We start from the raw sequence: 25377 nt of genomic DNA, 5'->3' as shown, positions 1-25377 counted from the left end.
TCGCTGATCTTTCCACATTTATCTGCTGGAGGAGGAACTCATAATTTAGGATATTTTTTTTTTTTTAGTTTGTTTGTTTAAAATATGCCTTTGAGCTCCCAGTGGCCTTTGAGCACGTGGCACCAAGGAAGAGAAACGGCGATGGTGAGAACCGGAGCAGTTGTCCGGTGAGCAGCGCTGGCGGTGGCCGAGCCCCCCATCTCTCCTCTCTCTCCCGCCTCCCCTTTACTGGGAGCGCACGCTGGGAAACCCAACGAGCTTTGCCAACAGCTGGAGCCCGCCGCAGGGTGAGGACGCGTTCCTGAGCGGTATGTATGGCCGGAGCCCGCTGCTGCAGCTGGTAGCATGAGTGGTGGCCCCCCGCTGCAGCTGGCTGTCCTCTGGCCTTGGCTGCTCATGGCGACCCTGCAGACAGGACTTGGCCGTACGGGGCTGGCGGCGGCGGTCGAGTCGGAGAGGGCGGCGGCGCAGAAAGCCATCATCAGGGTGATCCCCCTGAAAGTGGAGCCCATCATCCTGGAAGGCGAGTTTGCGAACGTGGCGGAGGTGACTCCAGCAGAAGGAAAACTGCTCCAGGTAAGAGCAGTTTTATTTTCTCCGCCTCCATCTGCCCTACCATCCCGCTCCTGTGCTTTCCCCCTTTTTTCTCTCCTTGCTGCTTCAGCTCCCGGCGCAACGTGTTCGGTTTGATTTCCCAACCGCAGATTTGTAACCGAAGCAAAGAGATGTTTTTTTACGTGAGCTGTCAACCTGTGTGTTTGGTTCCTTTGTGTTCCTCCTGCCCGGCCCCACACGCTGTTTTGAGGCCGAAGGGATTGAGCGAATGGTTGATTTTTCCTTCAGTCGCGATCGGTAGCTGTGCTTGCATCGATGTTGAGTTTTGGATGTGGTCGGTTGACCCCGTGGAGATTATTGTGTATCTTAATTGATGTTATAAAGCTGAGTGTGTCGAGTCACATGTTGGGACGCTGAACATCTGACAGAAGACATATTTTTTTGTTTGTTTTCTGAAATCTGTAAGGTTTTCCACACACTTCTGCTGATAGCTGGGGTTTTGTTCTGCTGAAAGATGCATCCAGACTTTGCCCACCAGAATTACTGACCCTGCTAGTTGTTGTCTTGTGTCGCCTGTACCTAAAAGTTGAGTTTCACCCATGCAGTGGTTCCTGTGGCGTCACCACATTGTGTTTTTGTAAGTGAAATTTATGCTGATTTCTGACCTTTGCTAAGCAGAAACCATCTGAACATCTCACCATGAGGTGCAGATGCTGCTAAGAGACAGAGCTGAGCTATTTGGCCAGCAGACCAATCTCCTGCATATGCTATTTTGAGCTCAGTTTCTTGAGATCTGGTGTGTACTCTCTCGTTTCTGTTGGTAATTTGTTTGGCAGTCATGTGCTTTATTCTTGAAAACAAAAAATGACAAAACAGCCTGCATTAATATTAAATCTTAATTTTTGCAGGGCTTTTTCCAGTCTCGACTTTTCAAATGTGGTGTGTTGTAATCTTAATTAAATTTGTAGCTTGGAAATTTAAATTAAAGCAATAAATTTTGTGTAGTCGTACATGAAAAGGAATACAGTTGAGCCAGCTTTAGAACATGGTCACCTGTCTGAAAATGAAAAAGGCCAATTTGTGACATTTATAAAGCCTGGTTTTCCACGCCTTTTGAACTACTCAGAACGAAAGCTGTGCTATAAAATTATATTACCAGGCTAAAAAAATATCTTAGACAAATGTACTCAAGGTCCTGTTCTGTCGTGAGGCAATGTCCAGGAAAGTCAATATTGATTCCTTACAAAAACTACAGTGGTGTTGCAACTGAGCACAAAGTATAGAGTGTGGACCTTTTCGAAACGAGGAGGTGATAACCTCTATTGTGTGATGCGTGGAGGTTTTTAACCAAATGCGGTGACACAGAGTGGGATTTTTGTATCGCCTGCCGCCACCGCAGCACAAACGAGACGATTTGAGCACTCAGCTGTGAGTAGTGTCAGATTTACAAACGGGCTTCAGCCTTTAGAAATCCTGCTCAAAATGGAGAGGGTTGTTGGGGAAACACTAATCTAATCTGTGGCGTTTGCGTACGCAGATCTGACCTGCACTGTGTGTGTTTTTAGGTCTTGATCCCGCCACTACACGTGCGCAGGTGATCGTTCCTGTTCCGTATCCCACTGAATCCAGTGCGGAAAATCGTCCGGATCTGGTTTCAGACGGCAATGTTGGGATCGGGGGGGTCAGGCTGTGCCTTCTGCAGCAGGATGTTTGCCCGGTGCCAGGCACCGTGCTCTGGGAAAGCTTAGCCAAGTGTACCTGCGACCTCCTGTGTAGGTCTTGCGGTGTAGTTTCTCATTCTACCACTACATATCAAAACTCGAGATATAAAATGCCATTTAAAATTGTTTGGGTCCTGATCCTGCAGTGGGTTCCTGCCACTGGAAAGACAAAATGGGAAACGGAGCTGTAACTGTTAAGGTACGAAATAAGTAAGAAATGAATGGGAGGAACTATTTTTAGTTTGCATTTAGATAGCCGGATATGAAACGCGCCTGAATTAGGCTTTATTGGGACATCTCATTTTACATGTGGCTGTCAACGTCCCCATCTTGCGAAAACATTAGGTCACGTGCTTAACTTTGATGTCATTGGGTCTCGTATTTAAATAAACTTGAGGCTGTTCACGCATACCTGCACAATTGGCTCTCTATATGTAACTTAGGTAGGTTATGTGATTTTCTTTACAGTTAATGAGCTAAGAAGTCTGTTTTTGGCACTATTTTTGGATAGTCTTCTTGGTTATGCCAGACTCTGTAAAATGCGGTCAGCCTTCGTGCCCATCGCAGGAGAACACAAACGGCAGAGCTTAGCTTGGAAGAGTGGGTGGCCCAGACCTGTTTTCAAAGCAATGCTCTCTTAGTTCAGTGGTATAATAAGATTGCTTAAGGATAAGTGGTGCAGAGTTAGCCCTATATTCAAGTAAAGTTCTCTTTAACTTATAATTATCTTCACATACAAAGTCAATGTACTTTTAGAAATACATTCTTAATTTAATATAGAAAATCCTGCACGTAAGTGATGGAGCCTCACCAAATGTCCTTCTACCAGAACATTTTCTTGGGTTCATTCCTCCCTGACATATTCTCTAGGATCATCTACAGAAACAGACTTTGGTCATAGTGTGTTACCATCTTAGAAGCTAATTTAAAAATACCTTTTTTACCTACAATAAAATAACCCCAATGTTGAGTTCCTCCTCACACCCCTTTTCCCGGTGACCAGTTCTTCTGAGGAATCTCTGGATTTTCAGTTTTGCAGGTCACTGAACAGTGGTGGGTGAATGGGTAGATGCCAGCAGCTGCCTGGGACCTGCCTGCCTCCCGCCCCTCTCGGTTCAGCCCAGGCAGGGTTACCTCTGGCACTCTGCACGATGCAGTATGATGCAAAGGGAGAGGAATTTCTCAAGTAGGCAGAGCCACTTAAGACTTTATAGGTCAAAAAACCAACACCTTAGACTTCTTACAGAAATCATCTTCAAGTTTGTTCAAAGCTCAAGCTTGTTCAGATAGCACATGCTCTGAGCATTAACTGTTGCTTAACTCAGGAGAAGTAGTGTTGTGAACTAGTTTGCGGTTTCCAAATGGCTGGAAGTTTAGATCTCTGTCGAACTTACTGCAGTAGCCTGGACTTCTTCTGAAAAACGTCCCAGGGAAGTCAGAAAATGGCCCTGTTTTAAAAATGGAAGAATCAAACCTTTTAGACAAGTAGGTTCAAAAGAACATGTTTGGATCTTACTGATAACGGACAATCCATGAGCTGTTGAGGATTCGACATGCCCTCCGAATTGCAATTCTTGTAGCAGTTTGCAGATTAAATCCCTTTAATGTGATTGCTAATGCAAGTTTTACAGCCTCCGCTTTTGATATTTTTGCTGGTTTATTGTCTGATTTTTGAGGAATAAATCTTGATTTCCTTCTTGCCCATGCCTCAGTCTCCAGTTGATACTGGAGAGGGTTGATGATGTTGGTTTGAAGATAGATAGGAAAATAAGAAGTGTCTTGGAAGGAAAAGGAGAGATCACTGTAGAGACTCAAGAGAAGGAGATTTAAGATTTTTCCAAATTGAATTACAGCAGAATTCACATGCAAATCTAACTGTGGAAGAAAAAAACTTCTTATTTGAGAAATAGTTCAGCACTTAAAGGTTTGGGCTTTTTTCTGTGTGTTGCTTTTTGTTGTTTGGTGGGGTTTTTTTTTTTAGTAAAATGTGTATACAATCATAGATAATTAAAACTGAGCATTAGTATCTTTTTATTTGAGTGTGTATAACCCCAATCCTGTATACAATGGGAAGGATGATACTGTTAGTATGTGTGGTGTGGCTGGGATCATTGCAGTCTCTAGTTCTGGGGCTAGTATTTTGGAAATAGTGTTAAAAGCTTGGGAAAAGTCCCAAACAATGGTATTTAAAAAGAGATACATGAACTCCTGTATTTACTATAGAGAAGGCAAAGCAATCACCAATCACCTTGCAGGCCTACATGTAGAGATGTAGAAGAGTACAACAGCTGTCTTACCTAACAGGCAAACGTATATAATCAGTTTTCCCAACGTGTAATTTTATAGCAAGTCTCACAATACTTTGTTTCATTTTCATATGATCTTAGCAGTTACGTAGTTAGGTGGTTATGGGAGAAAGCCAACTTTCATTTACCCACTGAGCTCGTTGTTTTAACTATGACTGCAGGAAAAAACCCTGAGAACACAGATTTCTTTCCCAGGTTGGAAAAGACCTTAGAGATCATCCAGTCCAACCATCCCTAATCCCCATTAAACCATATCCCTAAGTAGTTCATCCACCCTTTTCTTAAAACACATCCAGGGATGGGGACTCAACCACCACCCTGGGCAGCCTATTCCAGTGGCTGACAACCCTTTCAGAGAAGAAATTCTTTCTAACATCCAACCTGAATCTCCCCTGACTAAGCTGATCAAGCTTAGATCAAGCTCAAGATCAAGCTTGATCTAAGATCAAGCTCCCTAAAGGCTCTGAGCCCCAAAAGCAAGGATTATCCTCTTTCCTCTCTCCCCAGATAAATTATTTTTAAAATGTTATTTTTAAAGGTGAAATTTTTAGGATGAAATGAGTGAGAATTAGAGGACGATCCTGAATCATCATTTTTTTAAGTGTTGCGTCCAATTCAGAAGCTGAAAATCAAGCATAGATATATTCAGAAAAGAAGCATGGTGCATGTTTATAACAGCAATGACAATTAACCCTTGCAGTTGGTGCAATGAACCCAACGTGATCATCCTGGAAATGGAGAGTGTTTCCAATGTTGCAATACGTAGTGCTATTGCAGAATTATAATCACCTACTTAACTGCTTATAGAGGGTTACGCTCCCAACCCATAAGAAAGTAAATATATTAGTAGTCTTCCACACTACTAGCTCCTGGATCAACAAAAGGATGTTGAGTGCATAATGTTGACAGAGATCAAAGAAGTGGGAAAGTCTAACCAAATGATAATGGGGACTTAAATTACCTGTGAATAAACTGGTCAGATAGCACAATAAGAGTAAGTTCAAAGAGGCAATTTCTGCCTCTTGGAACAGCTAGTGCTAGAGTACACAGAAAGGTATTCTTGACTTAGTGTTAAGTAACGTGCAAGAACCAACTGAAAAGCTAGCAATAATTGAACCACTTGTATCGACTGCAGCATAATAAAATTCATTGCCTAAGTACCAAAAAGTAGGAACTCTGACACTAACCTTTAGAACGGGAAATCGCACTAAAGTGAAACGGTGGGACGAATGGCTCTTGCAGCTTAAAAAAAAAAAAATAAATCTTTAGATGTGACATAGATACTACTCAGCAAAGTAAAAGCCGTCTTGGGAAACAGGCAAAGCACTGAATCGAAAAGGCAGTAGTAACCCAATACAAATATGTTGGTAGTGTTCAAGAAACCATTTGGCCCAACAGAACTTTTAAAAATTGGACATTTAATATTAGTATAGGCTTGGCATAGTGTATAGTATAACCTGCAGTGTAGATTAGTGTGGTATTAGTATAAGTACTTGATTTAAGTGTATCTGAAAGGTGAGCCATTAAAATCCAGATGCAGAGCAGGGAGTCTCAGCTAGAATTAGCTGCTAGAAAAAGCTCAGCTTAGAAGCTGTTTCTGAATTTCCATCTCTCTCTTGAGCATATGGAGAGACTGAGTTGGAGCATTGCATGATTTGTCTTCTCCCTTCCTGATCTAGAAAACCTGTGTGGGAAACTGTTTTCTGTTTAAGAAGGAGTCTGAAGGACTTCAAATCTGAATCTTCCAGCTCCCCTGTGCACCATATGGTTCTGGTCATTGTCCCAGCAGATTTTTTTATGACACATGTAGGTGTAGACCCATCCTGAATTGAAGATTCTCAGTACAGAAAAAGGTGATGGATCTGGAGGCCCAAGTAATTACATGGCGTAGTCATAAATAGGAGAAACAAACCCAACTGCAGCAGAGCAAAGATACATGGTCAGAAGGCTAAATCAACAGGGCTGGAGTGAATGACAGTCAACAGAGGACTTCTGGCCACGCACACCCATCCTGGAATATATCCAAGGAGCAAGTGGACATTTCCCAAAGATAAGCTGGCAGAGGGGGCAAGATTACAGGAGAAGGAAAACGGGCCTCAGTCGTTCCTGGTGGCTGAGGTCAGGATGAATTTGTGGGCTGAACGGTTCTGAACCATTAGAGAAATTACTTTTTGTTCCGCGCCTCCATAAAGCTAAAGGTTTGGTAGGCATTTTGGACAGATTGTGGAAGGCTATTCTGAACTGCGTGTGAATTCATTATTTTTAAATGAAAACTTTCAGAATTGTCAAAGTAAAACGAAGGTCACAAACTTTGTAGGATCAAAGAGAACTCTATTGTATTAGACTTTATTTTGGACAAAAGTTGATGTACGTTTTTACATATTACATCTCTGTATTTTTCCATGCATAGAGCTCTCAAACATTCCTAAAAGCTTTCGGTGGACTTTCCCCAAAAGTCTTACTTAGTCTGAAGACAAGCAAATTTTAACCTAAAAGGAAAAAAAGTAACAAATCAGTGCAATGAAAACATGCAGCATAGTTTGATCTTCAGGTCTGTCTGTCTTCAGTATCATAAAAATCTGTGTCGCAGGGGTTGCCAAAAGTCAAGTATATGAAATTTTGGTTTATAAACAAAGCAGAGTTGTAAGCAGAACCTCGGTACAGGGGTACGTATCACACTCGAGCAATGCACATTCATGTTTTATCACACTCTTGGGCATCCCTCCATTCCAGGTCTTGAGATTAGATATAGACAGGAGGACAGGGTATGAAGTAGACATAAGTGGCGTGGATGGTCATGGTTGTCTCTTCTGTCTTTGAGTCATATGATTATTTTATTTTTTTTTTAAATATTTGGTGGGTTTTTTTCCCTTATTTCACCAGCTGTAAAGAACAGGGAGCATTATGCTGCTTTTCATTTGCCCATAACACTTTCTGCCTGCATTAAGGGATCATAATCACATCTCATGCTTCGGAGCTTCAGGCTTGCGGCCAGCACGGATCAGGTGGGAGTTGACCAACAGTTGTCTTGGGACCTTTTCACCCTTTTTTCTAGTAGCATCAGGGATTGGCCTTACCTCAAAACAAGGTGCTAGAACGTATAGGTCAGTGTTCCAAGGTAATAGAGAGAATATTGTTTTGAATATGCTTAGATTGTATGGGTTACTCCTGTGCACAAGGTGGAACAGATCACCAGATCTAAGTGGAAGACTCTCTTCCCCCTTGCAGCCACCCCGTTCAAATTATCTGAAATTTTGGGTGTGTATCTTCTTCCTCTGCAGCTTGAGACATGAATCATCTGCCTAGATCAACGGATATGTTCTCACCTCATCGCTTCCCTAACCCTGAATGGTCTAGTTGAGGGCATTAGTGGCCCTTTGATCTTTCTTTTGTTCTCCATCTCAGTAATTTGGTCTCCAGTGATCAAATGGGTTAATCTAATGCGTACTACTGTTCTCAGTATCAGGATAGTGGCAGAAATGTAATGGATTTTCTTATACTGGAATTGGGGCTAGGCAGCTGAGTTAATTCCTCTGGCCATAAACTATGAGTCAAATTACAAGTTTTTTATGTATGTTCAGTTATGACATGTTTATTTTGAATGTAAGTAAAGCAGTTTGGGGGTTAAATTTGCTATTGTTTTCACAAAAGGTATGCAAATTCTCATTCAAAATTACATGGGAGAATAGAATTTAGACTTCCTACTTCTAAAGAATTTCAGCAGCTGTTGTTCCATGGGTTCTTTGTTCATCGAGGTGGATTTGCTCAAGACTGCCAGTGCATTGCTGTAGAAGGGATACATACACTGTGGAAACTCGGAGAGAAAGACATCAGGATTGAATTGGATCCGGATATCGAAAATGAATAGCACTCCAGTCCTGTTACAGACGTGAAGTGGTTTTCCTTACAAAGTCAAAAAAGCCCAATAACAGAGCAGAGCAGGTACAGTGAAGACACTGTCTGAAAATGGATTTGGGGCAATTGCCACGTGGTAGAGCAGAAGAGACAACTGGAGGAGGTCTAGGTAGTGAATCGAGAACGTTGGTTCTTTCATTAGCTGAATTTTATGCAGGATCCAGCACAAAACTGTTGGTTTCAGATTGTTTAAATATAGGAAACATCTCTAAGGATATGAAAGTCTAATAACAGAGAGTGCATTGTGGCAATGCCTGTAACATCCTGGATGTTCATTTAAGTCAGAGGTTGATACTTAGCAAGTTAGTCTCTTTAGACTATCATCCAGTGCAGAAGTACCTCAGAAACCCTATATTGACTATGTTCTAAAGCAGCGAGAGCGCTGACGTGTGTATGGTACTGCTCCAGTCTCGAATCATGTTACTTGCAAAATTATCTTAATAACTTTTGTTTACTAAAACAGTTTTATTCCAAAATAAGCGGAACCTCACAAAGATCCAGAAGAGATAAGAAAGAGTTCCCCCTCTTGCACTCATCATGCTGTACCTCAGTTATTCTTTTGTTTCATAAATGTCTTATTTGAATGGTTGTCCTCATTTGCAGCCATGCTCTGGGTGCACTTAAGTCTCTGGATGTCAACGCCAGAGACTTCTGTCCAAACATTTCTCCAGGGCCACAAAAATGTCTCTGTCCTCCCCATTACCCTTTATTTCATCTGGTCTCAATCATGTAAGTGTAAGATGCCCCAGGTTATATAGTTCCACTCATCTATTTTTTTTCTCTTCATCTACTCTTCAAAGTTTCTTTATCTTTTAATATTTTTATCTTTCTTTTTGCTCTGAACAATGACTATTCATGTTATTTTTCTGTATGTGGTCTTCTTGATCACCACCGGTGCACAAAATGTTAGTCTCTTTCCATATGACAACGACGAGAGATCGCGTAAAGCGACTAGTAGTAGCTAGGTTCAAAAGGACCAAAAGAAGTGCTCTTCACACACGGTACAATTAGTGTGTAACGGCAACACACCGTTGCAATTTGGTCCCGTGTGCTCCCTGCCTGTGTCTGCTCTTTAATGCAACTGTAATCACCTAATGAAATATCATCCCAGATGTTGCTATAGGTTCTGGTTTTCGGAGCAACGCCTGCTCCTCAGAATGGCTAGAGCGACTCTGTCTGTGTATTCTGACTCCTACTTGTCCATCTTTGTATCCAGCCATGCCCTGCGCACTTAAAGCCTGAAATACAGAAGTGATGGAGGAGGAAATACGGTCCTTGAGAAATAGCTCAGGAACTTCAACACCGGTGGCAACAGAGGCAGACAGTCACATATGTGATAGGGCCGGGCTGGCTCTGTCTCATGAACATAGGATAAGATGTGGAAGGTTCTTGGTTGTAAACCTTCACTACTAATTCTCATCTTTAATAGTTTCAGAGCTACGTTTAGCCTTTCCATGATGGCCATCTCACATAAATTTGTTGTGCCCCTTCAGAATAAAGCCTACCTTCCTGTCTGGCAGGCATACCAAGGTGACTTTAAAATTTCTCAGGATCTTGTTTAAAAAACACCAAACACCCTCTTATTTTTTTGTTGAGTATTCTGCTCTTTGCAGTGCAGAATGGACAACCATTATCCTTCTGAATTATGCTACAGCTTGGATGTTCCAGTTTTGGCAAAGTTTGGAGTTTGTGCAACCAAATTCTAGCAGGGTGGCTAAGTAATATTTATTGAATTATTTTATTGAATTTTATTTACTTGCATGCTCTCCATCTGCGATTAAAGTGCTCAATTGAGTATGTTTCTCCTTATATTGGGATGCCATTGTCCCAACTCTAAATAACCTTCAGGAATAGCAAGAATTGTCCTGTAGGCAACACTGGATGTATCTCTTGTTACTCCTGACTTGGTACATCCAGTGTGCCTTTAGAACTCCAGCTTTCCTAAACAGATAATTGTCTTTACAGAAGACTTTTCAAGGTTGTAGACTTCAAGGGTACAGACTAGTAGAATGCACCATGTCTTTAACTCATGGAAGAACTCGTGTGTTGTTTATGTTCTTTAGGAATCCCATCTTTGGTACTGGCAGAAAGACCCCAGTATCAGGTGCATCCTGCTTCTGTGCACCAGATCTCAGGATATAACCAGGGGATCTTACTTTTTCCTCCTATTTCTGCCATTTCTGTCCGCCCTCTTCTCCCATTTTTGGACACAGACTAGGAGCCCAGCTGCGGCCAACGCCACAGCACCCAATCAGTGCTTGGAGCAAGAATGAGATGATACTGTTCAATTTTGCAGCTTCCCGACCTTTTCAACGATCTCTGTCACAAGATACCGTTGTGGTTGACTGCTTAGTAGCACAGGATGTATTCATCCCTCCTCACATTCCCAATGCATTGTGTGTATTGTAGGCAACAGAGCCTGCATCTTTGATACCTACCAGGGTGTTTGGGTAGAGCACGTGCCCTTGGGAGTTAGCTTCTCTTTATAATAACTGTATCTCAATAACAGTCTGATGTTCCTGTGGTTGAAATAAGAGCCTCTCTACATGTTAGAGAATATATATTTTTTTACAGGTCTGTTGGCATATATACCTCTCTCCTTGCCTAGACAGTGAATCATGGTAACCTGCGAACATCAGGTGTTTGGTCACCAAGAAGACCAGCTGATGCATTAAAGTCAAAAATAGTTCAAACCCTTGCCAGCTAATACCATTTGCTTTTTAAGGTCTTCATGATCAGGTAATGTCAAACAAGATATTCTGAGGTCCCATCCTTTCTGTCGGAAGCCGTGGAGCTGAGGAATCCAGTGTGCCTGGTGGCAACTCTGAATCAGGAATGCTGAATATATCAGTGGTAAAAAGCTGTTTTAGCTGACAGGCTACAAATGAGAAATGTGGGATAACGTCTGAAGGGACAGTTTGCAGAAGCTAGGTGTGTTGCAAAATTGACTTTTCCTCAGGTGCCAACAAGTCCTGGCTCTGTTGCCTATAGACCAGCCTGTTTCTTGGATTCCTGGTAAACACATTCTTGATTCTGTAGTCTGAAGGATTAATTGATACCAGTCTAATCCTTCTTCCCCCAAAAGCCTGCTGCAAGATAAGGCAATATGTGTTATTTGCGATCCTGCAGACTTCAGTCTGGCTGGGACAGGCTGAGGAAAAGCTAAAGCCCGAGTTACCAGAGAAGCTTGCCCATCCTCCTAGACTGACTCGCACAGAAGTCAAGACATTTGCTCCAGTCCCTCCTCTGAACTCCTACCTCTAGATTTTGATGCCAGATAAGAGTTGTTATTAGAAGAAGCCTCTCTTATCTTGGACCTCTCATCCCTACATAGACCTGTGTTTCAGTGGTTCTGGATTGTTCACTGGGAGTACTGAGCAGTAACGTATAGATTACATCAGTGCAGATACCTGAGCAACTATTTCTGTCCATCTGAGGGATTTACAATTTGCTTTGACCCCATGGTCCTAAAATTCTGTATGGAGCTTTGGTAAAAGAGCGTTGACCTCTATCCCAGCCTGGGATCTTAAGCAGAGTCTCACCATCCAGACAGCTGCCTGTGGCACCTTGTTATTCTAACCATATTCTTAAATGCGACTCTCCTGGTAGCAAGAAGTTCTGCCAGAGGGCAAGAAAGACCCAGTGCTAAACGTCTAACATCCAGTGTCTTTGTTCCCCCTTCCCAGATAAGGTTTCTTATATGCTTTCCTGAGGTCATATCTAAGTTTCACTGGAGCCAGAAAATAGCCCTTCTTTTCCCCGCAGCGAACCCCAGACCTTCATGGACAAAGTGGTATGTCTTCTCAGACCTTTGATGTCAAGCAGACCATCTCCTTCCTGTCTGTACAGAACCAAACCCGTCAGGTGGCCTCTATTCATTTGTATCATGAAAGGATATCGCTGGGAGATAAGGAGGTGCAGGGATACTGGTAATTGCATAACATATTGTATCAGGAGATGTTATGATACTGCCTAAGTGCTCGTGCCTCCGGCCATCAGTAAATTCCATCAAAGGTCAAGTTGTACAATAGCCACTCCAGAGGATGTCTCCATTCTTGACATCTGCAGAGCGGGCATGTGGAGTTCCATTACACTCTATACCATTGCAGATGCTTCCAGGAATGATGCCAAATTAGGCAGATTGTGGTTTGCAGGCTATTCTAAAATTCTTGAGACGCCCCTCCCCACTTACTTGTGGGGAGAAACAGAGAGGGAATTACTGCTTGGAGTTACTCGCCTTCTGAATATGTATGTGGATTGTCCTTTGAAGAAGAAAAGAAGATAACGTGATGGTAATTGGGCTGTTTTGAGATGTATGGTACAAATCCACATAAAGTGCTCTCTCTACTTCCACTGAAGTCTTGTGGTTGGGATGAGTTGTAGGCCCACAATGAAGAGTGTATCCATGTCTACAGTTCTGAATGCATACATACTGACAAGTGTGTCTCAAAGAAGACTGCTTAACGATGGTGCACTTCTTTCCTTCTTCCACAGCAGTAATCTGACCCTTGTGCCATGACTTACAAAGTGAGGGAAAAAAAGGTGAAATGAAACTGTCGGTGGACATGCAGCTTTGAGTAACAAGATGAAAGTTGGCATTGAGAAGCCTGATGTTTCCATGAAGGCAAACTTCCTTATGTTTATTTAATTCTGTTGACCATGTTAAGCACTTTGAGAGATTTTTAATAGCTTATAAACTCTAGTTAAGCATCTGTATGGACATGGTTTAAGTAGATGGGCTGAAGAACTGTAGATGTTTTGTGAATATTTCTATGCTTCTCTAAAGTTTATGTAGGACTTGAAAAGTTCTGTAGAACTCAGGTGAAAGCTGCTGACACTTAAGACCTTTTGGGATTTTTTTATAATGTGTTTGTGTTAGGACAGCTTTGAAGGAGATTTAGGAAGATTTTATGTTGAATTGTAGCTTGTCTGTGTTCCAGTGGAGAGATCACAGTGTCTGGAGAGGTTAGAGACAGTCTGGCTGCCTCTTGGCCGTGCAAACCAGCACGTAGTTTGTTTTGGGTGTATGTTAAGGATTTCCTTTGATCCAGTATGGTGATTCTTGTGATCGTCAACCTCCTCAGTCTAAATGTACTCGGAGGATCACATTTGACTTTTTGACCATATCACACAGCAGTGTATGTTCATGTGTTATTTCATCATGATACTGTCCTTTCATTGACCTTTGGTTTTTTTCAGAGTCGGTGCTTTCAAGGGTACACGTCCCTCATCCTTTGAGTATTCTCTGAGCTCTTCGTTCTTGTGTTAGATTGGTGTCTGTGACTATATCTGGAGGTGCCAACATGTCTGCTGTTCCCATGTGGACAAGGCATCAGAGCTGGTGACAAACGTTGTTTTTGACGTTATTTATGATGGCGCAGGACTTGGTGTTATCTACAGCAAGATTGCCAGAAAGAAGTAATCTAAGTTTCTCCATTTGATTGACTTTTCCAGTTAAATGGGTAGTTCTTAAATTACGTAACTTTGGTTCCATTTAAATGATTAAACTGAAGTGATTAGAACAGGATGAAGAAAACAGAACCGTGTCTGTGCACATTGAACGCCATTCTGATTTATTCTTCACCTAATGCCTCACCTGTGGATACTTAAGTGTGTAGAATCGTGTCCGTATAAGTGTTTGAAGGCTGTTCCACATACCCGAATTGTTCATTAAGAAAGTGCATCTCTACCAAATTTCCTTTTCTCTCCTCAGTTGAGAAATGAAACATACTGGTGTAAAGAACTAACAGAAATATCGTGTTTATCAAATGCTTTTGTAGAAGTTATTGGTTTTGTTAAGCTCAGTTGATGCAAAGCCCAGCTGAGTGATGCGTTCACCCAGCTTTGAAGCAATCTGTGTCGTTTTGTCTGTAGCTGCTACAATGATGAAGACTTGCAATATAGAAATGATACCGTTTTTAAAACAAAAATGTCATCTAGTAGGAAAAAGGTAGCATGTTTGAATTGGTCGAGTCCAGTGCTGATTTCTGCACAGAAAGCATCCGTGAGCACTGGCGGAGGGGCAGAACTTTGAGTTTCAAAGTAATTTCCCTTTCATCTTTAGATTTGGACATTCAGTTGTGTTTTGCCAGAGTTCAGAGCAACTTCAGGAGTTCAACTGTCTTTCAGATGTATTTACAGGGAAAAGATATCTGTCATTTCCACTCGGGCTGCACCTGTAAGCTGATATCTTGGGGTTTCTCTTAGTTTCACTGTTTTGTTTTGCTTTGTTTTCCACCGTGTTTTAACAAGATAAGTATCTCACAGTGTATTTCCCCTTCATTTCAGTAATTGCCTTCTCTAGTGACTGATTTCCTGTGCTCTTCTGATCACGTGTTACAAGATCTCGGTGTAAAGCCCACGTACACCAGTGCATAGAGCCCTCACTTAATGGTATTGTCATCTCAGGTAATTCATTAATAGCTCCTCAGAGCATCAAGTGGAAAAAAAAAAGCACTGATTTCTCTGAACTCCCTCCCAAAGACACAACCTGTGTAAACAGAGATGCTTACCAGATGCCTGGAAATTTGACATCATCAAACACTGAGGTGGGAATTGAGTTTCTTTGGGGTTTTCAAAGTTCTTTCGTCGAAGTCATTTAGCCTCCTGAAAATTCAATCCAGGTGTTGTAAACAGTGTCTGTCACTGTTCTGACTTGCTACAGAGCAACACAGAAAAACAAATAGGTTTGAGTATAAGTAAGATTCAAACCATAAAGGAATTTATGACTACAACACAAAAATTGAAGTAGAATTAATGTCCTACCTTAAATAAACTAGGAAACAATTTTTGTCTCTTGAAGCCAGATGTGATACGCTTTCTTCAAATGAGATAAACAAATATTCAGCTATGTTCTGCATCCTCAGAGCTCACTGTAGTGATCTCACCTGAGGAAAAAATACCCAGGTAACTGCGATGCAATGTCATCGAGCAGCGAGGAGATGGCTACCTTGTGCTAATGCAAGAATGCAATGTACTTTTGCCCGTTATCGACTGGAAGTTCAGGATCAAATGAGAAACCGGGGTTGTAAATTGGGATAACTGAACAAAAGTCAAATTGATAATGCCTTTCCTCTTTCTTCTTATTGCTTGGTCATACTGTTTCAGTCTTTCTTGGATAGTGTTTGGTCAGTGTTTATATAGGCATAATATCTGGAACGGAGCGAATACAGATTATTGTGTTGCATCTTCACTCTTCCGAGGTGTCCGGCGACCTCGCAGACGTGCTGAAAAAGGAGGTTAACACGAATGAGCTAAACCAGTCTGAGGACAGCAGGAGAGCAACTGTGCTGCACCTCTTCTAGGGCCTCCCACAGAGATACCAGTGATAACCCCAGCCTTGCTAAACTGCGTGATTGGTTTAATTATTTGACATCAAAGCCTGGAGCCACATTTAAAGGAAGTATGAAAACCTGAGTCAAGAGTTTAATTCTGTGTAGGTTCTTCTACGTTGTTTATTAGCGTATAGATAGTGTTGAACCCCTCCCATCAGCACACTGAGCAGCATGGGTAACTACATTCATAAATTGCTTGTTTTGTCTTCGTCTCCTTAGGGTCCTGATTTTTGTGTCGAAGAGTGACTTTGCAGGTTTTAAAAGAATAGTTTCCTTAGATTTGTTGGAGAACAGGAAGTCAAAGCTGTCTTCACCTAGAAGTGAAAAATAAGATCTGCAGTGATGCTTATTTCTTCAGGGAATCCAGTCTATACTGTTAGACTTGGTCCCTCCAAAAGGTTGTCTTCTGTGGAGATGAGTTCTACCCCTTTTGTGGCAAGTCACTGGAAAGAACTGGGACTTCTTGGGGTCAACTGATCTAATACAGCAGAGGTGTCTATCACAGGGCAAGTGAACCATGTGTTAAAAGGGGACAGTGTGTTTTGGGTTTGTCTCTAACAGGAGGTGAGGCAAGTAGCTCAGCAGCACGTGGGCTCCATACACAGGTATACGTGGTAGATGTTTGAAGTTAGGAGAAAAAGCCCAGTAGGAGAAAAAGATCAAGGTGGGTATGTCCTGCCGAATCCCAGCAGTCAGTGGCTTTGGGGGCACCTGGGCTGGAAATGGCAGACAATACTTGGCTTGTCAGCCGAGATGGATCTTACCCACATGGCTTTCTCGATCTTTTACACCTCCACGTTATCTTTCCTCAGAGAATGGAACTCTGGGCCTGTGAAAAGAAATATTTTTGTTTACTTTAAACCTTTTACTTGGTAGTGGTTTGAGGTGACCCCTTCATCCTTGCATTATGAAGAATAGTGAATAATTATTCTACATGTGTATTATTTACAATGTTCACAATTTTACAAAATTTTTACTCTCTTCTCTTCTGGGTGGAGCATCCTGGTTTCTTCTTATACAGAAGCCATTCCACGCCTTGTTGCTACCTGTCTACTTTTGCTGCCAGTGTACTTTCTTATGTTTTTCCCTTTTGAGATAAGACGACCATTAGTGAATGAACTGTTCAGCTGTAAGTGTACCACGGACAGTATTTCCTGTTCCTCTTATCCAGTACATTCCTGACATCATTTGCTGAAATATATATATATATATATATATATATTTCATATATATATATATATATTTCATTTGTGCAGAAATGTATATATAAAAATATATCTACAGTGCACACAAATAGTGTGATGTTTTCAGAAAATGTTCCAGAATGATTCCAGGGTCTTCTCCAAGTTTAATTAGCTATTTTAAAGCCTATCATTTTGTCCTTATAATTAGAGTGATTGTTTCCCAGTCACATCCCTTTGCACTCACTGATACTGAATTTCACCTGTCATTTTATTGCACAGCCATTCAAGCTGCAGTTACACGTACAGCTGATCCCAACTGGTGGCTCCTTGCTGCTGAAAGGAAGAAGACTTGTTCTTCTCTCTTTTTTCCCTAATTACTGCTTTCCCCACCCCGACTTTCCATGTCATAACTCATCCCTCACTTGCTGTGGCCCCAGTCCTTGTGAGATCCTTTACCAAACCTGTCCAACTCATTAAAACTGCAGAAAATGCTCAACTTTATTTGCTAGGTTCATTTTCTGATGTTTTCATAACCTAAATGAGCTCATGGAGCAGGCAAGGATGGGATAAGCAGTGGGGAACGTGTGGCTGGGCGCATGGGAGGAGGTGGGAGCTATTGGCATCCTGTCGCTCGTTAAACCATACGCCGAGTAGCCTGAGATCCTTCATGCCAGTTTTCACAACCAGCTTGAGATTGGATAATTCAAGAAAATATTCTTTCATCTGCAAATTTTGTCACCTCATTAATTTACCCTTTCCCAAATAATTTATGAACGTGCTGAAATGCTCTGCATGGGAACTTCCTGACTTCCTCTGTAGTGATCCATGATGCAGACAATTCATTTAGCTTTTTTTGCAAATATTTTTTGAGTGCGTCTTTCATTCCCTATGTTATTTGTTAGCCACAGAAACTCAATAATAGGCTTCCTGCTTGTGATGTGTTGAAAAAGCCTTTATTGTTTGTATGTAAGCCCCTAGCATGTTTTTATCTTCTGACCAGTCTCTTTAACTTGCCAGAATTACAGTCTTTTCTGCTCGCATCATTTGGATGCAAGTTCCGCTTTTCAAAGGTTGCCTTTTCCTTCTGGTGTTCTCCTTTCCTTTATTGTTCGCTGTTGGGCTTTTGGGGTCCAGCTAATGTCCTTTGCTCAATGGTGTAAGTTTACTCCGAGCCTCTGGCTCGGAGATCTCGAAACAATTTCTCTATCACCCAGAAACATTTTACCTTCTCATTTGCTTCCTACTTTCCTCATTCTTAAAACTTTTATGGTTTGAGGGTTTTGGTTTATTTTTTTATTTATTTTTTTCCTTTCCTACGAATAGGGGAATTTGAATATATAACGATTACTATTACAGAAATAATCTATCTTCAGCCAAACCCCCTGTGTACATAGTAGGATTGCATCTACTTTGGAGGTTTCTCCAAATTGCTCCATGAAGAAGTTGATAAAGATATTTAAAGCTGTCTTTTGGTCAGACCTCAATACAACATTTGCCCTGCCTGTATGGCAATGAGTGAAGTCACCCATTAATACTGTGCTTTTCCACTTCTGTAGCCTTCCTAACTTCCCTTAGCCTTTCCTGGTCTCTGGCATCACCACAGATAGGTGGTCAGTTGGTAGCTTTTATACTTTTTTTTCCCATACAGGCATGGAATTTCACCTACAGATCTTTGGAACTCTTTCACACAGTTAAATATATATTAGTACCGTCTACTATATTATTCCTGTGTCTCTATTATTAGAGCATCCTCTGAATTAATGTTGAATTAATTAATTAACCTTGAATTTCCCAGATGCTTATTGAATTAATATTCTAATTTAAAAGCAGGCATTTTGTTTTATCCATCTTAACTTCATACTTGGATTTTGTGTTTGCAAGATAGATAGATATTTTTCAATATATATATATGCACACACAGATGTATATATCTGTATATATATCTGTATAGATGTATACACACAGACGTACCTATAAGATATACATTTGTTGATACACATAGCATTCTTTCCGGGTGCATATCAGTGCAACATCCCATTTTTTTAGGTGCAGGAATTAAGAGTCAAATTTTATCTCCAGATTCAGGCTACGAATGCGTAAAGCCTGACATACAAAATTACTTTTGGAATCCACCAGAGCAGCGTGGTGTGGTGGGTGCTGCTGGAGAGGGGAGCGCCGAGCGCTCTGCGTTGCCTCCTGAAAGTGCAGTGGCTTGGAAAACCCTCGCTGAAGTTGCCAGCCCAGAGCGAGGCAGGGGCAGAGCTGGAGTCGGGTACAGACGAAGGCACCGATCGAACGTCTGCAGGACTTAATCTCTGCAAATGTTAATAAAAGTATTCGGCAGGCAACATGTTTCCTCTTGTTTTGTTATGGTTGAATTTCATATGCAGACAGCGTGCCACGAACCTCATTTTCCCTTGCCATCCCTTCACACCAGCAGCAGCTTTCCCGAGCCTCAGGCACCGCAAGCTCTGACTCATTTACTTAATATTCCTTTAATGAAACTGCCCAGAGCTCTGGACCTATTCTCCTCCAAAACAATCTTTCTCCTCCCTATTTTTCCACACCCTACGCTTTCTTCTCGGCTCCCGTCACATTCCTAATCAGACTGTAGCTGAGCTTCCTTGAGCAGACCTTCCCTTGCTGCCAGCCCTTCCATTCCTTGCCCAGTCCCCTCCACCTCCTGCCAGCCCAGCTGCGGCAGACGGGCTGCGAGGACCAGCCCACGAGTCAAGGCTGGTGGTGTGAGATGGCAGCAGAGGTGCCAGACGGCCTTTATAGTGAAGCCAGGAGAGCAGGAAACAAGCAGAGCATTTCTTCAGCCATGGTGCAAGGGGAGAGGGGGCCGGCCATTGCGGTCTCCTCCCCACCTTGGCTTTCTAGCAGGACCCAGAGCAACTTCAAGCTGCACTAATTCATAGGGCGTCCTTTGCCAGAAGACCACAGGGGCTGCGGCAATGGAGCTGGAACGAGCACGGAGTGTTCCTTGCAGAAAGGATGGGAATCATAGAATGGTTTGGGTTGGAAGGGGCCTTAAAGATCATCCAGTTCCATCTCCCCTGCCGTGGGCAGGGACACCTTCCACTACACCAGGTTGCTCAAAGCCTCATCCAACCTGGCCTTGAACACTTCCAGGGATGGGGCAGCCACAGCTTCTCTGGGCAACCTGTTTCAATGTCTCACCACCCTCAGAGTGAAGAATTTCTTCCTTATATCTAATCAAAATCTCCCCTCTTTCAGTTTAAAGCTGTTGCCCCGTGTCCTGTCAGTATACACCCTTGTTCAAAGCCCCTCTCCAGCTTTCCTGTAGCCCCTTTAGGTACTGGAAGGCTGCTAGAAGGTCTCCCCGGAGCCTTCTCTTCTCCAGGCTGAACAGCTTCGACTCTTTCAGCCTGTCTCCATAGCAGAGGTGCTCCAGCCCTCGGATCATCTTCGTGGCCTCCTCTGGACCCGCAGAAAAGGCTGTAACTGGCCTGTGGAAAAATCCGCCCCCAGGGCCGTCTTGGTGGGCTGGAGGGTGCTGGGACGAGCAAAGCCCTGACCCAGGGAGCTGCCACCAGAAATAACCGTAAAGCAGCTGTGGTAACTCCTGCCCAGCTTTGATGAGGACCACATTACCACCTGGAATCCACAGGTGATGAGGGGGTAAAGGGAACTGCAGGTGCTCAGCACACGTACAGTTGCAATGCTGGGGTCCAGAAATGGGGAGTTTCAGCTCCTTCCCCATTGGTTTTGCCTTCTCCTTTCTCAGAGGCTGGTACTGAGCATTGTGAGCAGCAGCACAGCTGGGATGCACTTTATGTATTTTACATATATATTATTACATCAGCTAGTAGCACTGCATGAGAGATGGCAAAACCCAATAGCGAAGCTGTGTGATGGGAGTAAACACATTTAGGGGCAACCAGTGCACCTGTGGGTTTTCCTGGATGTGGGACACAAATGGTGCTGGAATGGGTCTGACCCTAACTGGAGTGCTGGGGATGTCATGGCTGCGTCAAAAGGTTTTGGTGGGCTAGTGGTGTTACAATTACTCACCGTGTAGAGGTCTCCATGGGGAATTTCAAACCCATTCTTAAACATTTCTGTGTTGTTGATGTTTTGTGTCTGTATTTGTTATTTTACTGAAATGCACAGTCCCACTTTGATGGACTTTGGTCCTCGTGGGAAGATGATGGGGCTGATCCAGAGCAGGGCTGGCTGCCCGAGTCTGCGAATCGCAACAGCCGTTATGAAAAATACAGGGATGATGCTTCTGCATAGGGCTGAAAAACATGAAACCTGCCAAGCTTGGCTTCCCAACCTCGGCGCTGATTAACACATTACTTGCTCCTAAGGAACATGTTCTGCCCAGTTTGCAAAACGGTGGCGCTTTATGATCCTCAGGATTTCTTTTTATAAGCGTTGATTTAGGCAGTCACGGATTATCCGGTGGCATCTGCAGAATGGCTGCACGCAGCGCCCGCCGCAAGCGGCAGAGTGGTTCGGTGGGGTGTTGGTATTTAATGGTCGGGTGGGTGTCCCTGACCAGCGGACGGGGACGAGGAGGACCAGGTCTGCCCAGGGGTGCAGACGGGAGGAACGAAGCCGTTTTACGTGCGCGGCGCAGAAGCTGCAGGCTGCTGCTGAGCCTCGCGCGTCGCGCCGGCAAGGAGCGGGCTGGTGTGCGCTGTTGTCGGCGTTGCACACACAAAGCTCTCCTGGGCCGGCTGCTCCTGCAGCCTGTACAGACAGGCCTGCGCTCCTCAAAGGCGAGGGATCGGATTCTTGCCCTCCGGGGGTTTCCAGCCAGCTCGCAGTTCAGAGGAGTCCTTTCTTTCTCCTGCTGTTCACGCCCTGCAAAGAATTTTCTATCAACAAAAGAAATTGTTTTATAATCAACTTGATGTTCATCCCCAGTCCTGGGGTATGAAAGGGGTTTTGAAGGACCGGGGAAATAGAGCCTGGAAGTCGTGGAAGCAGGGGATGGCAGCTGGTGGCACAGCCCTGCTGCGACGGGGCAGGTGAATTTTGGGGGCACGCCAGAGGCAGTGAAGCTCTCTGGAGGGGGAGTAATCGGACAAAATGCCAGAAAAGCAACAGTCCCCAGAGAGGAAGGGTTGGGGGATCCCTGGGATGTGCTCTGGCAGGCTGAGAAGATTGTTACTGCTGCAGCTTCTGTGATGGGACTCTTAATGTCTCTGTTGGGTGCTCCATCACGTGAAGATCCTTGAAATGTTGATTGTAGCTCAGACTCTACCTTAGGGTCAATAGAACCGTGTTGAACTCAGAAAGATTTTTCTTTGGACACTGTTGGTCATCATTCCAGCGAAAAAACAGTCTAGCTGAACCCTACTTGATGGCAGCGCTGTTGTGAATCTTCTCTTCTGTGCAGAGGTGCAGAAGTGGGATGTCATGAGAGCCTGGGAAGGTCTCATCAACATCAAGTTCAAGTGGGACAGCCTAGGGAAAGAAGGAAGTTTTCTCCTTGAAGGAAACACATACTGTGGGTTTCGCAGTGCTCAGTTTTCAGAACTGCAGCACATAGACGTGGGTGACCAGCAGATTTTAGTTTGTCCCTGCCAGGGGAGGTACTGGAGAGGGCTCATGGCACACAGCTGGCCTTGCAGCTGGGAACAACAGGCATCGTTCCTGTCCTCAGGAGTGTGAAACACGTGTGGTCAGCATGCAGGCTCTACCAGCTCTGAAACACAGCTGCCACCAGCATCTCCAGGAGCAGTTACCCATCTGCCATCACTCTTACAAATGGTTTATAGTGTGAGACAGTGAACTTGCCATTTTTATCACAGAGAGATGCCCTGCAGTCTTAAGTGATGGAAATATTAATTACTTCCAAATCTTATTTCTACTATTTCTGTGCATGTTACAACCTTGTTTGTAGCCCAGGTCTTGTAGTCCTACCATGAAGCCAGTAGTTATTGTTAATTTCTTTTCCCTTTCAGGTTGTGATTATGTGTGTGTTTTCAGCCTCTTAAAGCAAAAATTTCTCAAAGTTCACAAAAAATGGGGCTCAGACAGCCCAACTGCGGTTTCAGGATGAAGATGAGTCAGGGTGGTGGGCAGGTTGCTGAGGAACGTCACCAGAAGGATGGGCCTCCAGGTGGAGGCAGAGCCTCCACTCTCAGGACACATGGAGTGGGTGGGTTGGCAACATCAGGCTGGGTAGAAAAACTGTTTTGGGTTATCTGACTGTAGTTCAGGCTTTTGTAAAGCAGTTGTTGCTTCCCTTTGCAGTACAAATGTCCCTGCCTGGGTCTGTGGTGGTGGAGTCAATATTTTTTAGAGAAAGATGGAAGCGGGGGCTCAGGAGCTGGACTTGGTTACCTGACTGGTTTTCTTGGCTTTCATGAATGTGTCCAGAAGCTGGTGAGTTTGGAAAGCAATTTTTTTGTCCTTACGAAAGGCTGTTTTTAAATGTCAAAGTTGAAAGTACTTTTCCTTAGCAAAAAAATCACCACCAAGCCATCCAGAACTGGCTGGGCACGCAACCATCTGAGCAGCTGGGCTAACTCCATGGCCTTTTGTAGGAGATTTTTAGGGCTTTAAAGGCAGCCCCTTCTTGTTGTATCTCCTCCTAGCCAGGAGCACACACTGAACAACACACAGCAGCCTTTGAGCTGTTTGTGTCCGAATTGTTTGCTTACTTAATTTTAAAACGACTGCATCCGCATAATCGGAGGGATTGCCACATCATGATGCTCTGAAAGTGTCCTCTGGCGCTTGATTTACAACGGCTAAATAGCAATGGGGTCAGTGGCCAGCTGGCCACTGAAGCAGGAAACTGAATGACAACAAGAATAAATAGTGTTTCATGGGGCTGGAGTGTCTGACAGCGCTAGAAGCTGTTTGAGGATGGATCAGCCATCATGGAGAGGGTTCTTGATGGGTGCTCAGCTGTCTGCCAGCAGTGATGGCCATGGTGTATGGGTTCGTACCCCCTCCCCGCACACGTGTGCTCCTGCAGGAGCATTGTATCACCCACTAAGATGATGATTTTTGCCAGGGATGGAAGGAATGATTGATACAGCTGTACAGAAGTGGCATCTCTGCAGGTTTCCAAAGAATGAGAAACAGCCGTCCTTGGACGGCTCTCTAGGGGAAGCAGCAGCGTTTGGGAATTCCCCGGCCCCCGGTAGCAGAAGTGATTGATGCGAGCTGTGAGATTATAGGATTGGTAAATGAGAAGTAGTGTTTGGGCTGTCAGCCTGCCCACGCTGCGAGGGGTGCTGGTGATTAACAGCGCTGTCATTTCGTGTGTGCCAGAGGAATGGCAGGAGCTTTGCAGACATAAGGACTTCATCACAGATGCGGGAAGAAAGCTCTGGCCAAGAAGAACGGGGCTGTGGTACTCTTCGTGTCGATTAGATTCAGCAAGGAAGGTCACTTCTAGACTATTTTTTGGTAGTAGAGGAGGATTTGAATGCTTCTTCAGGAGAAGTGCCGCCCCCACTACCTCACGGCAGTTTCTCCAAGTTGACCTCAGTGGTTTCCTGCCAAAAATACCTATGAACAATAATGACTTGTTAATGATTTATCCCCGTGTTCTCAAGTGCTGCCCTGATTCCTAATGCAACAGAAACCATTGAAGCAGTGCTCTGCAGGCTTTAAGGTTTTGTCTGCGATGGATTTTTGTCCTTACACAATGACAGTGATGGAGATCGCACGAGGGACCCGAGGGCTTGGTGTTTTGGGCAGTGCCAACGCACGTCGTTCACGTTAGGGAGTATCGGTGGGAAAACCAACTGAATTGTACTGGGGAGAAATTAACTGAGCTCTAATGAAGGATTTTCCCTTCCAGAGTTTGCAGACAGTCGTGAACAGGCACTTTAGCAGTTTCCACGTGGTAACATCAATGCCAGCCAGGCAGAGCTGCACGGAGAGCTTTGCTTTCTGCAAAGAGAGCTGCAAATTGGCGTTGTGCGGAGCAGGCATGGCCCTGGCCGTGGGAGCCGTGAGAGTGAGCTCTCTCCTTCCCCGGGACATGGGCATCTGCCATTTTCACAGGCCATCAGAGAAGTGTGGAGTCTTACAGCATGGAGGGATGAAATACAACATAAAAAAACTGTTCTCTGTGCTTCCAGCATGGCTGTGTAATAAACCATTGACCAGACATCCTGCCTCGGTGAGGGGGAGCACACCGAGGTGGAAAGCCGCAGATGCAGAGGGAGAATCTGTGATTGCAACAATGACCTCCACTCTTCAGAACCAGGAGAAAAGGCAATCGTAGGAATTGGAGCCTGCATGAGGCAACTCAAGGTGTAGATGGCTGATTTTACACCATGTAGTGCAGTTTTATCACTGAGCAGCCATATCAGAAGCTCTAGACAGTGCTAGACTCTCTTTTCCAGTGGTCATTCTCTGG

General features: G+C 43.8%; 1 protein-coding gene across 1 annotated transcript in view; it reads left to right on the top strand.

The window, feature by feature from the left end:
• The first annotated feature begins 345 nt into the window (after window positions 1-345).
• Window positions 346-25377, top strand: part of RNF43 (ring finger protein 43) — a 57910-nt gene continuing 32878 nt past the window's right edge. The window contains exon 1 of the mRNA XM_086624728.1: window positions 346-576. Within this exon, the coding sequence (XP_086480854.1) occupies window positions 346-576 (231 nt within the window). The remainder of the gene's footprint in view (window positions 577-25377) is intronic.

The sequence above is a fragment of the Tauraco erythrolophus genome, chromosome 21, assembly GCF_009769465.1.
Source record: "Tauraco erythrolophus isolate bTauEry1 chromosome 21, bTauEry1.pri, whole genome shotgun sequence".
Lineage (NCBI taxonomy): Eukaryota > Metazoa > Chordata > Aves > Musophagiformes > Musophagidae > Tauraco > Tauraco erythrolophus.
This window is presented reverse-complemented; position numbering and strand designations above follow the sequence as displayed.